Below are 15,971 nucleotides of genomic sequence, written 5' to 3'. Positions count from 1 at the left end.
TTGACCCAATCATTGTTTGGCTCTCTGTCCATGGTGCTGAACACGCTGCTAAAACAAAAGTGGCGTTAACCACCCTCCTCAGTATTTACAGTTGTCCTAAAGCAACTTGCATACATTAATTGTGAACTGGAAACGTCTAATCAGGTCACACCTCTAATCACATCAGCAGTGGCGATGTTTAAAAATATATATATAATTGTACGCTGTTTAAGAAAAGAAAAAAAAAGACAAGAGGGAATTCCTTCATAATGTAGAAATCCAGCTTTACCAAACTCTGCGTGGTGTAACACCACCATTCGGGACACTTTCCTTTCTAAACCTAAGCGTGAAGCTTGAGATAGTTGTTCGCCTAAACACTAAAATGATTTCAGCTCTCCAGGTGGGGGTGCTGTTTCACTGCAGGAACCGACACTGGAGGAAAACGATCTCTTCTACCTTTGCCTTCCAGGATACCTTTAAACTCTTTCCCAAGTAAAAGTATAGATAATTTCTCTATTTCTATATTTTGTTAGAAAAATGAGAAATAGGTACAGTGGTCTAACTCGGGTCTAAAGAAAAAGTGCAAACATACATACATACATTATATGAAAGCAGAGTGTGTATAATTGTAACGAGCTTGATCGCCAATATTTGGTATGGTCACCTTTCTTCTTTAACACAGTTACAGTCAGATTTTCAGTTCATTACTTGAGTAATTTGGTAAGTCCCATTCCTTTCTCCTTATTCTTCTAGAATGGCTTGTTGACAGCCACCTTCCACTGAAACCATTTTTGATGAGGCTTCGGTGGATCAACTGAAAGACCAGATAATCCATCTGTTCTCTCAGATCCTGTGTCAGGTCACATTTTAAAAATGATGAGAAAATATAAATAAATGAGGGGTGGCTCATGACCTTTGCATAGTAATGCATGTTAAAGTAAAAGCACTTAATCGACACTAAATGTTACCTGTGATTAATATACTAGGACTGCATTACTAGGTTGTTCATAGTGGGGCATTATCTTGTTGAACCATGGTTTTACTGTGGGGCGTAGTTTTAAAGGAAGCCTGGAGACCTTACAAAGCATAAAGAATCTGAATTTCTTTCCTCGTCATGAATCTTTAATTTTGTTCTGAATATTAAAGGTTAATGAAGCAACTATGCAAACTTGTTTTGCATAGTTGCTTCATTAACCTTTAATATTCCAAACAAAAATTAAAGATTAAAGATCATAGTTTTGCATAGTTGCTGTCATTTAAAGAGCTGACGATTTCAGAGGGGAATTCGTTTGTTTTTTTTTATGATGAATATTATGCAAAGATCCACCAACAAGGCTGCATCTATTTGTTTATTTTACTTAATAGTGAAGTATTTATGATGCAAACCATGGGATCAATCTTGACTTTAATGAGCAAATTCCCCAGGATAATGTTTCAGTCTGTTCACTTCATTTTCAACTCGACATTTTCAGAAGTCATCACATCTTTAGTATAGGCTGCCCCCGACACTGTTTGATACAGACGACTCAGTTTGATACGCTGAACTCAACAGCAAGACTCAGGCAGGTGAAAAGGTGTCCTCCAACAGTATTCAGTATCAGGAAGCCAGTCAGCGGAGGCAGACAAAGAAGGAGGCGGACGAAAAAAAAAAGTGTCCTTCAAGTATCTGACATGATGCATCTCGGGTCAGAGTCAAGCTTGGTGAGTTGATCACACAATGTACAGTGGGGCAAAAAAGTATTTAGTCAGGCACCGATTGTGCAAGTTCCCCCACTTAAAATGATGACAGAGGTCAGTAATTTGTACCAGAGGTACACTTCAACTGTGAGAGACAGAATGTGAAAAAAAAATCCATGAATTCACATGGTAGGATTTGTAAAGAATTTATTCGTAAATTAGGGTGGAAAATAAGTATTTGGTCACCTCAAACAAGGAAAATCTCTGGCTCTCACAGACCTGTAACGTCTTCTGTAAGAAGCTTTTCTGTCCCCCACTCGTTACCTGTATGAATGGCACCTGTTTGAACTCATCATCTGTATAAAAGACACCTGTCCACAGCCTCAAACAGTCAGACTCCAAACTCCGCCATGGCCAAGACCAAAGAGCTGAAAAAATCAACTGTGGGAGCAATCATCAGAAAATGGAAGACATACAAGACCACTGATAATCTCCCTCGATCTGGGGCTCCACGCAAGATCTCATCCCGTGGGGTCAAAATGATCATGAGAACGGTGAGCAAAGATCCCAGAACCACACGGGGGGACCTGGTGAATGACCTGGTGAATGAGCTGGGACCAAAGTAACAAAGGTCACCATCAGTAACACACTACAACGGCAGGGAATCAAATCCCGCAGTGCCAGACGTGTTCCGCTGCTGAAGCCAGTGCATGTCCAGGCCCGTCTGAAGTTTGCCAGAGAGCACATGGATGATACAGCAGAGGATTGGGAGAATGTCATGTGGTCAGATGAAACCAAAGTAGAACTTTTTGGTATAAACTCAACTCGTCGTGTTTGGAGGAAGAAGAATACTGAGTTGCATCCCAAGAACACCATACCTACTGTGAAGCATGGGGGTGGAGACATCATGCTATGGGGCTGTTTTTCTGCCAAGGGGACAGGACGACTGATCCGTGTTAAGGACAGAATGAATGGGGCCATGTATCGTGAGATTTTGAGCCAAAACCTCCTTCCATCAGTGAGAACTTTGAAGATGAAACGAGGCTGGGTCTTCCAACATGACAATGATCCAAAACACACCGCCCGGGCAACAAAGGAGTGGCTCCGTAAGAAGCATTTGAAAGTCCTGGAGTGGCCTAGCCAGTCTCCAGACCTCAACCCCATAGAAAATCTGTGGCGGGAGTTGAAAGTCTGTGTTGCTCGGCGACAGCCCCAAAACATCACTGCTCTCGAGAAGATCTGCATGGAGGAATGGGCCAAAATACCAGCTACTGTGTGTGCAAACCTGGTAAAGACCTATAGTAAACGTTTGACCTCTGTTATTGCCAACAAAGGTTATGTTACAAAGTATTGAGTTGTATTTTTGTTATTGACCAAATACTTATTTTCCACCCTGATTTACCAATAAATTCTTTACAAATCCTACCATGTGGATTCATGGATTTTTTTTTCACATTCTGTCTCTCACAGTTGAAGTGTACCTCTGGTGCAAATTACTGACCTCTGTCATCATTTTAGGTGGGGGAACTTGCACAATCGGTGGCTGACTAAATACTTTTTTGCCCCACTGTAAATTCAATTTGATTTTTCTCTGTCTGCTTTTTCTTAGGCAAGTGTGGGCCAGGAAATATTTTTTCACAATAAAAAATATGTCAAGGTAGCATACTGCAATGGTAGTTATTTCCAAAAACAGGGCTGATGTAATAGTAATAAATTCTAACCGTAGTGTGTTGTAGATTTAGTCTTTATTTAATTCTTGAGAAGTATAAAACAGAACAAAAGACTGTCTTTGTGTACCTCTATAAAAGGCTTTATTTATTTCCTAATTAAGCAACAAAAACCACTAAAGTGATTCAAACAATAATACCAAAGTCATAAAATCAACTGAAGTTAGCTGATACAGAAAAAAATGGCATGATTGCAGTCATGAAATGAGTAAGATTCATAGATGCACTGAAGAGGGACAGGGGGTTGGTGTTACAGAGGAGGATGCTAGGAATAGGGAGAGATGAAGGCAGATGATCCGCTGTAGCGATCTCTAAATGGGAGCAGCTGAGGAGAAAAATAAGACTGCATTTGTAAGAAAGAGACACAGAAACTGCTATAATCTGTCAATCACATGCTGGTGTGCTCCTGATGTCATTTTATAACAAGAAATTTTTACAAAATTGGAAGGAAAATAATTGGTGTGTAGTTTATGACAACTTTTATTCTGAAAATGACAATATAATAATACATTAATGTTTTCCTACAGCACAGTAACTTGTCTTTTGTAAAAGCTGTGGATAATACCACAGATAACTTGTTCATGGGTGTAATAAGTTGTAAAAATGAACACTAAATAAAAAGTGCAGACATCAAATAGAAAACATTCAAAAATCAAGATTTTCTTTTAGATATACAGGATCCAATTTTAAGCTTGTTGTTGTGATGTTATTATTACAAGTGTGTTGTACTGTTGTTATTGGATAATTTACTTCAGAAAATGATACCTATATACTGTTTTCAGCCATGTTGCAGCTAACCCTTTAAAGGAAACAGTTATATGACACAGAAAGTGCAACGCTGGATTTCCAAATTTAATTTAGGGTATGTCTTGAACTGTAGTAGCTGTGTAAATGAAAACAAATTAGTGTTAGCTGTCAGAGCCAGCAGACAGATCTGCCTTATGCCATAAGAGTCTAAATTAGTGTTCTCTTTGCAACAAAAAAGAACTGCAATATATCACCATATCATTAAAACTAAATTGTAATCAACTGCCATCACTTGTCAAATCAAGCCTGCTAAAGATGTAAAGCTAATAAGCTGTCCCTTCTCACGTCTCTCATCTGACACTGTCACTCTCCACACCTCTGTAATTTTTTGTCCTCTCACTTCATTAATATTAATCTGAAGCAGTTTCAGTCTAGACAAGCTTAGCGAGGGGGTTCTAAGGCCATCATGGTATTGGGCTTTCAAAGAAATGTACAGTATAGTCGACTGTGAGTGGTCTCGTTTTCCTTTTTCTTTGTCTGTTTTTGTCTCTCCATCCCTCACTCTGCCTCAATCATCTTTATTCTAACCCAGGCTCATCCTATTAGTCCTGTCATTAAGATGACATTAATATCATGTCATTAGGATGAGCTTTTTAAGAAACAACCCCCCCCCCCCCCCCCCCCCCATAATCTTCAGATGAGATTTTGATTCCGTCTACCTTTTGAGCTAATTAAGAGAGGGGCTGCTTCCTCTATGGAGTGGTGGTCAGATTTCCCTACATGAGATTAGCCAGCGGGATACTGTTGCAACACAGTGGGCAATTTTTGGGGAAGTCATGTTTTGTCATCAACTTGATTAGGGTGTAGATAAAAGGCAGGATATTAACTAGATAATAACAGAGATAGGAGAGAAAAACGTGGATAAGAAGCATAAAAGAGGAAATGAAGGATCCAATGACATGTTATCATAAATGCTTATGTTGAGTGAAAATTTCTTCTCTGCTTCCTATATTTGTAATTAAACCAAAAGAAAACCATAAATATGACAAACATTTGTATGGGTAAATGATAGGTTATATGTTATTCATTTAAAAGTGTGTTTTATTTTCTGAAAAAAAAAAGTAACCTGTTAGACTTTGTTTCAATTTTGTGCTAATATTTCATTTAAAAATGTAACTAAAAGGTGGAAGTATAAGCCTTCACCACACACACACACACACACACACACACACACACACACACACACACACACACACACACACACACACACACACACACACACACACACACAGCATAGTGCACAAACACTCACTAGTCATCTTGTATCGTACTGAATGCATGAATACATTTATTTATCTTCATTACTGGGTGTGTAAATGCACTTTAAATTGGGCAAAAATGAGTGTCTGTTGTTTGACACTCAATATCTCTGCTTGATGTTCTCAATTGCAACTCAGCGCCAGTGCACCCTGGTGTCATTGTCCTCCAAAAGAAAAACCATTTGCCCAGTCAGCCTCTAAGCCCATGTGCCACCGTTGTCTTAGTTTCTATGGAGACACTTTCCTCCAGACCAAGCATGTGGAGGGCACCCCTCCAGTGGAAGGAGGTGGAATAGCATTGTGGTAAGGCAGTCATACAGCAACCTCATTTACAAACATGAACCATGGACTGTAACATACAGTGTTTGTTCTCTAAACATTTCACTGTAGTTGATTAAACCCAACTTGAAGTGGAAGACATACTTGCATGTACAATTTCGTTAGTTGTACAAATAATATAAAGGTTTAGTTGAATCTAAAAATTATATGAAGGCAAAGTTAATCGGAGAAAAAGGCAGGAGAAGTCACAGACAACTGTAGTTTTTGAAATGTAAAAAACACTACATATATATGTACTATTGACATGGACCATGCAGTAAAAGTCTGGGACTGACGTGATCATTTGCCAGGAAACTCCAGATGGGGGCACTGTCTGTCAGTCTTTCTCTGGTATTTCCTTACCTATTCAGGAGACTCTCTGCTGTCAGATGGAACTGAGTGTTTCTGACCTTGAAGACGATGACAGACAGTCACTGTGGGGGCAACTGTACTCAGCATTTAAATACACAAACCACACAGCCTCAAGACTCCAGCCATAGTGGTCTAGAGACAAGGACATGAACAATGTGGGAAAGAAGCAAAGTAATGTTTTTGTCATAATTGTTCTAACTTAATTAAAACTGCTTTCATTTCCTTACTACTTTCTTTAATACTGGCATGGTTAAATAAAACTAAACAGAGCCTTGCTGTAGAAAACAGGATCATTTTCTGGCCTTTTTAAATACTTCTTTGATCAAATGACTCCTAATTAATACTACTACTACTACTACTACTACTACTACTAATAATAATAATAATAATAATAATAATAGAAGCAAAAAAGCAATTGTGGCGGTAACTGACTGCTACACAGTCTTATTGATTGCTGTATATAATGAACCACAAAACAGCATAGCTCACCCTGGTTAAAAAAAAATGACAGTAATAAAATAAGCATTTGAAATAACTGAAATAGTAGTTTCCAAATCTTTTACTTGGTCATATAAATGCATTTTCATAAAGACCAAAATACATATTTATCACACAATAATTACTTGTAATGGTGCATACATCATCTTGGCATATGAATAGTTTACAACCACATTAGCTACTCTGGACCACAGAGTAGCTAATGAACCTTGTGATGATATCAGTATACATTTCTTTGAAAAACACTGAAGGAAGTGTATTTTTTTCCCTAAAGTAAAAAATACACTTATCTTATGTTCACACAGACTGGATATGGGTACCTATAATGGACATGCAACAGCGGTAAATTGAGCAGTATTTTTTTCTTAATAAATAATAAACAGGTTGTCATCACGAGGCAGGCTGCATAAATAAGCCTGTAGCTCATAGACAGAAAAGAGAAAGCCCCCATTGTTTTATTTTGACTTTTGCTCTAATACACATTTAGGATGATATATTTAGTATATTTGTCAGGCAACATTAATATACTGGTAGAAAGCAAATTAAAAAGAAATCCTAAATATACCATACATAAAGTATAAGCATATATATAGAACCTTATTTTAATGGTGACTACAATACTAATGTTAATATTACAAAAAAAACCCACCAAACAAACAGCATTGAGGTAGTTTGATTAAAAAAAATGCCAACCTGGAGGCAGTGTGCGTGGACTACCTATTAAAAACAAAAAAGGTTTTCCAATAATGTAAAAAGAGCAGTTAACAAGATGAACATATTGTGGAGTTCAGCGCAGTTGCTCAGCTCCTCACCAACCAATTACAACACTGTCTGTAGTAGAAAAACCTAATTTGCTTTCGAAGAAACACAGCAAAGGCAGCCTACCTCTACTGCCAAGATAAACTACTCAAACCTCTTGTTGTTGACTTAAGCCAGACAAATTTACTGTCCTAATTGGTCTCAGTGGGCAACGCATCAAAAGTGTAAATAATTTCATCAGCAGCTGGCCTGCTCTGTCTTTTGGTATCCTGGCTTTTATTTCATAGTGAAAACTAACTTGTGCCTGCTGGAACGACATTCTGTAATAATTCCCAGAGCACACAATTTTCGCATCAGATAAAACTACTTAATGAGAGGATGACGTTCAATCACAGAGTAACTAGTCTCAGTCTGAGTGCGTGACCAGCTGTGTCTGTTGGGTAACAAGTTGCAGATGATGTTTCAGTTGTTGCTGCTGCATGTTCTTTTGGTTTTGTGGTTTAAGGGAATCAGGTTAAACTTAAGGAAAAAGAAAAAGCAAAAACATAGGTTAAAGCAAAGGGGATCATCCCTTCCACCAGGTAAGACTTATGAATGTTGAATTATGCAACAAACAGGTGTATTGTATAATCATGTTTTGCTAAGCACACACACACTGCTTTCATTTGATAAGAGGTCCACATTCAGCACACATACACAGTGTCACTGATGGAGGCACATATCCAAAACTCTTAATTAGCAAGAAGCTGGTAGTTTGTGTTCATCATTTCAGAGCAGCTGGGAAGGAAAAGGGAAAAGCAGGGAAATTGCAGCTTGACCACAATCACAGAGGACACAGCGGTGCTATTAGTTTTCCAGTGCAATCACATAATCCGATGGCCCAGACATTTGCTTTAATCAGACACCTGGGAAATACATCCATCCCATTTCATTTCATCAGCTCAAATCAATCTCCCATCAGTATTAAATGAATACACTGAGAGCAGAAATCTGGCTGGGCAAGATATTATTACCAAAGGGAAGTCCTTCATTACAGCCTTTTATGATTGCTTGTCTTTCCTCTATAGAAAGAATCCTTTGTATATATATTGTAGATCCTGTTTGAGAGTCAACTATATCTTTGAAACCACACATTATGGAATAAGCTGAGCCCACAATGAATCACGGTGGTATTTCTTTTTCATTCAAGCAAGCAATTTAGCAGTTTATGTCACATCAAATGTTACATGTGGCGCTATGGATTTTTACAGTGTAATTAGCAGCTATAGCGTGAACTCGGACTGCTGTATAGCCACATGTAACAGGTAAAGCATGTGCTTTTTATTTATGTTTTTCCTTCAGCGCTTCTCTGTATGGTAGTGTATGTGCGGATGCTGCTGGTGTCAGTGATGCTGAGCGCGCTGCACGAGGCGAGTCTTTGTCTGCTCCGGGAAGGCTGGGCTCCAGCTGGCTCCTGCTATGTGTTTGCATGCAGAAGTCAGTGGTTCCCCCAGTACCCGGAGCAGGAGGCGAGCTGTTTGATTGATTGGGATGCACACCACCAACGCCCCCTCCTCCTCCTCACCTCCTCCTCTTGGCTGCACTTGCTTTGGGTGCACATTTGTCTCTCCAGCTCTCCATTTTTTCTTTACACTGACCAGCTTTATCACACACGGGCGTTCATTCAGTAGGTAACAAAGGTGCACACGCACGCACACACACACACACACACACACACACACACACACACACACACACACACACACACACACACACACACACACACACACACACACAAGAAATGGAGAAAAATAATTAAAAACGAAGAAATACTGCGTGCATGAATGACTGAGTGTAGATGTTGCATGATTAAGGTTAACGTTTGATGTGTATTTTGATGTATGAGCGCACATAAACATCCCAAGTGGCTCCGACATCGGGTTCATTCAGGGCAACGCATTAGCAGTCATTACAGATAACCACTTAGCCAGACCATTCTCCACACTTGGTGTTTCTCTTGCAGAGACTGTGGCATAACTCTAACGAATTCATCATTTTAGACAGAAAGAGAGAGAGAGAGAGAGAGAGAGAGAGAGAGAGAGAGAGAGAGAGAGAGAGAGAGAGAGAGAGAGAGAGAGAGCGCCTGGAATAAACATGTATTTCGAAAGATTTGATGTTTCAGGTGCTTTTCACAACGCATTCGCTCCGGACCAATAAAGTCTTAGTGGAAAGCATGGGGCTGAAAAAAGGACGAAGTAAGGGTGTGTTAAAATCACCGACAGCTTTTCAGGACTCCAGCGACGACCAGCCAGCCAGTGTCTGGTGAACGTGCGTGTGCGTGAAAGTGCGCGCACGTGTGTGTGTGTGTGCTGTGTTAGGACCCGCGGCCAACACACACTTAACATTCGTTCGCAACATGGCGTTGAAGCGCCGAGAGACACGACGGCTCTCCCCCGACTAATGCAACCTTATTGTTAGGAAAACCAGGGAGACTGTTAACCAAAGAACCCTAAACATTCTCAGAGACTCCTTTACGCACCGGCGGAGACAATAGCGGATTCCAGCATATGAATGTCGCTATAACGGTATAGCTGTTGTATAGACTCAAGCTGCTACCCCACTGGTGGAAATCAAAGGCTGTACATGGCGGTGGAGAGTACAATTTGGCTGTTCTGTCTTCTTTCGCTGTTTTGTGGTCCATCCAAGCAAGGTAAAGCGCTCACTTAAATCTTCTTCTTCTTTTTTTCTTTTTTTCTTGTATGGTGCATGTGTGAGCCAGCGGACCTCTCGTATTACTCTGAAGTGCAGTTACTCAGAACATAAGTAGACTGCGATAACAGATATGAGCTACTGGGTGAATCTGCACCTTGCACAGTTTGTGCAATATCCCCTCCGTATTCAGTGTTCACCTCATTTGGCCTCTCTAATCCCCACGATGTAGGGGTGTTTTGTTAGGGTACTTCATTGGTATCTCTCTCAGGACGCGCTGGAAAGCTTTGGCGATGGGAAGTTGCAGCACATTACCCAAGGAGTAGCCACAGTGTTGTTGAATGTTGCCACAGGGCGGCCAGGGGCTTTGAAGCGACCGTGGGAAGTTTGGGATCCAAACCAGGGAATCGGACTCACAATAACAACATGTGTGATGGGCTTGTGCGTTCAGAAATAGAATTATGTCCTGCAGCACACCACTGTTTCATGTTCTGCTGCTGGGGGGGGGGGGGGGGGGGGGGGGGACTTTTTCTGTTACGGTGCACTGATGTGCGCAAGGACGTTATGGTTTCCCCCTCTGCATGGCTCAGAAAAGTTGAGGGAGAGGTTTTTGAAGACAGTGTAACATCATCAAAAGTATTCTACATATTTATAGATTGCTGTATGATCTATAGAAATCTAAAGATGGATGCATCATAATGAATATGATAGCTGTACAGCAAAAAGTTTATTTCCTAATAACTGCTGTGGCTGGTTGAAGAGGAAAATGCTAACAGTGGTGGCGATGAGCCGGTGAGAGACTGTCTGGTCACCGGATTTACATGACAAAAGACCAGCGCAGAACACGAGTGGCTCTTATAAATCAAATCAAATCACAAATCAAATCACTTTTTATTGTCACATCACATGTGCAGGCACACTGGCACAGCACATGCGAGTGAAATTCTTGTGTGCGAGCCCCACAAGCAACAGAGATGTGCAAACACAACAACACAAACGAGCAAAATACAAGAATGGCCAACCTGAAACTAATAAATATATGTACAATATATAATAGTGTATGCATTTCTGGATGTGTATACTAAATATTTTCCTATGTGTGTGTGTGTGTGTGTGTGTGTGTGTGTGTGTGTGTGTGTGTGTATACACATTTTTACAAATTAAATAGTAAAAAAATAAAATAAAATAATAATAATAATAATAATAATAAAATATATAAAATATACAGAGTTGAATATGTGCAAAACAAGTGGCATTTATATACAGTGTGGAGTGCATAATGTTGAAGTTCCAGTAGTGAAGCTGAGGTGTCTATGACGTGTTCAGCAGTCTGATGGCCTGATGGAAGAAGCTGTCTCTCAGTCTGCTGGTACGGGACCGGATGCTGCAGAACCTCCTTCCTGATGGAAGCAGTCTGAACAATAAAGTAAAATGCTTACCAGTGGTCAGGAAACAAAAAAGATAGAACATTTGATTTCCTTAAAACCTTTTATTCCAAAGCCCAACTTTCTGATTTTTGTCTAATGACTGTCTAACATGTCAGAACATTTCTGTATGAAATCACTGAGGCAACATTCAGCTCAAGAAGAGCATCATATCAGAATTTCATAATCTGTTTCCATCTTGTTCATCAGAGAGTTTGGATTATAAGATAAACACATGGACTGAAACTGAAATTCTTGCAGAGGATTGGAAATCAGTGGGTACTGTAACTCCTAGTCAGACATGAGAAAGTATGTAACTCCTGCCATGTATGTATGTGTGTGGCAGTGTGGACAGATTAAACATTTTGGGAGCAGGTTAGAGTGGCATGTGAAAGTTTTTTTTTTTACAATTAGTCAAATCTATAAAAATGCCAAAGACAACACAGATTGATAGGCAGAAAATTGTATTTTTGCAACAGCAAAGTGATTCTGAAAGTGTTATTTGCCACAAAATAGGCATGTCTCAGCATATTGTGGATGCTGTGAAAGAGAAAAAAAGGAGAAGAGGCTGAAGCATCCCAAATTACAGAAGAACTCATATGAAAATTGTTGGTAACAGGTGTTAGGGAGGAAAAACTTTGGTTCGAGTCATCATCATGAATATGTACAGAAGAGGTCAGGAGAGAGGTGTAGCAGTAAGTGTCTACAATCATCACTGTGCAAAACACAGTGGAGGCTCTGTTATGCTTTGAGGCTGCATTCAGTCTTCATGTTGGGGTATTTTGATCCACCATAAAGTTCCATCTGGAAAGTGGCACTAATACACAAGCTATTAATATCACCGTAAACTTACATGAAAACTATGCCTCTTTCTTTACTTTAGTCTCAGCTTGTGTAGTTTATCCTTTGGTGGGAGTTGCAGAAAGGTTTCCTGTTGCTGCTGTGGTATGTTATGGCCTGCAGTGATTGCTACCAACAGTGATGAGAAATAAGGCAGTTTGGTGCTTGGTGGATTGGTGTGGCAGTGAAAAGTCAAGTGTAATGGAATGCATGTATATGAGAACCATGCTTGTATCCAGGCAGACATCACTTACCTCTGAGATACTGTAGTTTCAACACACAAGCTCCATTACTCATTCTTCAATTATGTACATGATGGCCTTAAGAAGCAGGCCACTTAGAGGTGTGCCTCCTTGACTTCCATCTGATATAGCAGTAAGAGGTCAGAGGGTACAAATGCTATAGAGCTAGATTACCAAGCCTCGAAGATTCCAGAATATACAGAATAAGGAATAACTTCTGTTGAGATCTTCTTGACAAGAGAGTGAGTGCCACACTTGTGGGCAGTCACAGTGAGATGATGAAATCTTTTGCAAGTAAATACTGATTGGTGTGGAGGTTATGTATGATAAGAGTTGGGAAAAGGTTGATTTATTTGTACAGTGATATCAGCAAAGTTATGAGTTTGGACATTTTGGGATTAGGCAGTTCAAACATTTCAATAAAATCATACATTTGTAAGTATTTTGCATCAATTGCATCAACAAAAACCTCACATTTAAAGATCCATTGTGATATTTAACATTTGTCATCAAATCCTACAATTGTAATTATTAGCACTGCTGATAGCAACATGCTTTAAAACAGCGGTCCCCAACCCCCGGGCCTCGGACCGGTACTGGTCCGTGACTCGTTTGGTACCGGGCCGCGAGAGTTGAGGTTCAGGTGCGAAATGTATGGTTTTCAGGGTTTTTATCGGTTTTCAGCGTTATTTTGTTATCGTTTTTATTGTTTACTCGGTTTTCCTCGGTCTTTTCACATGTGTTATGAATAAATTTTCTTTTTTTCGGTACAGGTATTAGTTTTATTTTGTTGTATTTATCCGCGACACCTTAAAGGCCGGTCCATGAAAATATTGTCGGGCATAAACCGGTCCGTAGCGCAAAAAAGGTTGGGGACCGCTGCTTTAAAAGGTTTCTTATTATGTGTTATTACCAAATAATTATACTTTTTGTCATCAAGATAAGTAAACAACTCCGTCATTTTCCCCTCTGTGTGAATTTTGCTATGTTTAGGAAGTACATTACTGTATACATTACTGTTGTGGATGATGGTGTTTATGGGACCTGAGGTTGTTCCTGAATAGAGGTTAGTGTTAATTCTGGGCCATGGATAGAATGACAGAAGCTAAAGGGGTATGCTTGAGGGCAAGGGCCATGTCTGCATGTACAAATGAATTGTTTTGTACTTTCTAAAGATCAAAGGCAAATCTGTCAGCTTCACTTAACACATCAGAAGCAAATGAATGAAGCCAGATTGCCCATGTGTCTGTGTGTTCACAGTCATAGAATACTGCACAGTTATTAATAGACACAATTAAACAACATCCACAGTCCTGAAAGACTTTATGAGCAAATGAATCTGACTATTGTAATGCATTTACCCTTTTTTATAAGCACTTGATGAATATAAACACAGTGAAAAGGGCATAATGAAGCCTAGGCACTGACTAAGAATGACACTTGAGTTAATTTACCATTTTACAGGTCCTATTAAATGGAAATCTTTGCACTAGGAAGTTTTGTAATGCTTCTCCACTTTGTCATATGTAGTTAGACATCCTACATCAGTCCCCTGCACTTGTTACAGAGTAGCATAAGCCTTGATTAGGCAGGAAAGTTGTTTTTTTTTTTTACATGTTCTCTTCTTATATCAATCACCATTATTCTTTAAACTGCTTGTCCTGATTTTTATGGGTGAAAGCCAGTGTGCCTGCAGGACAGAAGTCAGCACATACCAAGCAAATGTGTAAACACAGAGGTAGACACAGTACATTCACAGTACAAACTGTATCACTGATTTGGATACATTGACCAGAAATGTTCTAAAATTTTGCTGAAGTATGCTAGAGAATTGTTTCCTAACTGCTGGACCCAAAGTAGATTGTGAGTGGCTCATGAGTTTTGGTTCAAATGAGTTCCAAGATTTAAAAAAGTTGTAGGGCTTTTATTTTGAAGCACTGTTTTGTGTATATCTAGAAGACTTAAGGCTAATCAAAACAAGGTGTATTTACATCATGTACTGTATCATACCCATTAAACTACCCAGTCAGATTAATTTAATGATTTAATTCATTTGACACAATTTATGGAGCAACTTTATCATTTGAAGTTGCATCATCTGGTGAATGTAAGCCCAACTTTTAGTCTCTTTTAGTTTAGTTTTTAGTTTCCACTCACTCAAGAAGAAAATGTTCCTCTTTGTTCACCAAACCACGTGTCTGCTGTTTGGTGCTGACAAGGTTTTTAGTGCTTTCTTGTCAAATCCAAGGATGTGCATCAGCTGAAAACAATTCTGTGAGAGCAGTAGAAACAAAGTTAAGCAATAGAAATGTTGACTCGACAGCTAAACAATAAAGTTAAACTTGCTGTAAAGCCTGTAAATTGAAGCCTAGGGGAGCTGTAGTTTTAGCTGTTAATTCCTACTGACTGCATAGCTCCTATGACAGCTCGGCACCCTATAATGTCAATTAATACATTTAAAAAATGATTGGTTAGAGTAAATTTTTTTCAACAAACAAGTTTGCCAAGCTATAGTTGTTGGGCAAACGGTCCCACATTTAACTCTATATTACTTTGGTATACAGAGAAGTTTGTGGTTAACTCAATGAATGTTAGGTGCCCCCAGGTCCTGTGGCTGCAGAACAAGCTCAAATGATCACCGGCACCATGCTTGACAGATGGTATGAGGTGTTTGTGTTGATAAACTGTGCTTGGTTTTTATCACACATAGCATTTTGATTATGGTGAAACTTTGGTCTCCACTTTGGTTTCATCTGTCTAAAGAACACATTTCCAGAAGTCTTGTGGTTTGTTCAGATGCAGCTTTTCAGACCTAAGCTGTGCTTTTCTTATTTTTAGAGGCAAATATTGAAAGCAAGTCATACTTGTTCAGTGTTTTTCTAATTATACCATCATGAAAGTTAACATTTAACCTGATGAGGCTTGTATAGACTCTTTGTTTTATTTTAAAACAACCTGATTTTTTATTACAAATAAGTTCAATCAAAGAAGATAAACGAGCCTAGGTTATTTATGACTGACTAAGAAATATGAACCCTGAGGTTACGGAACCACTGACCTAAAGTTTACAGTGAAAAGCTGCAGGCTTCTCCACTTATTAGACTTTGCCAAAACTGGCAGTAATTAATGTGTGTGGTTATTTTATAGTTACCACAGCTTTCTCATCCCTGTATTAACCTAATGTTACCTTATATAGAAAGCTACAGTAGTAATGTTGACCTTACTAGTGCTCATAAAGGAGCCCCCAAAACAACCGTGTAAGGAGTCGTGTAAGAAAAACTGTACAAATAAGCAAACATCTCTGATATGCTCTTGGCATACCTTTGAAGGCTCCAAGCCAGCCCACCAGCACTTCCTCATTGTAGATGTCTTATTTTTGGC

The 15,971-nt window shown here is 39.3% G+C and overlaps 1 protein-coding gene across 1 annotated transcript in view; it reads left to right on the top strand.

Annotated features, from left to right (window-relative positions):
• The first annotated feature begins 9,767 nt into the window (after nt 1-9,767).
• igdcc4 (immunoglobulin superfamily, DCC subclass, member 4) overlaps nt 9,768-15,971 on the top strand; it is a 53,171-nt gene continuing 46,967 nt past the window's right edge. Inside the window, exon 1 of the mRNA XM_026172734.2 lies at nt 9,768-10,085. Coding sequence (XP_026028519.2) covers nt 10,019-10,085 — 67 coding nt within the window. The 5' untranslated portion in view covers nt 9,768-10,018. The remainder of the gene's footprint in view (nt 10,086-15,971) is intronic.

Source organism: Astatotilapia calliptera, chromosome 1, assembly GCF_964374335.1.
Source record: "Astatotilapia calliptera chromosome 1, fAstCal68.1, whole genome shotgun sequence".
NCBI lineage: Eukaryota > Metazoa > Chordata > Actinopteri > Cichliformes > Cichlidae > Astatotilapia > Astatotilapia calliptera.
Note: the sequence above shows the minus strand (reverse complement) of the source record. Positions and strands in the feature narration are given on the sequence as shown.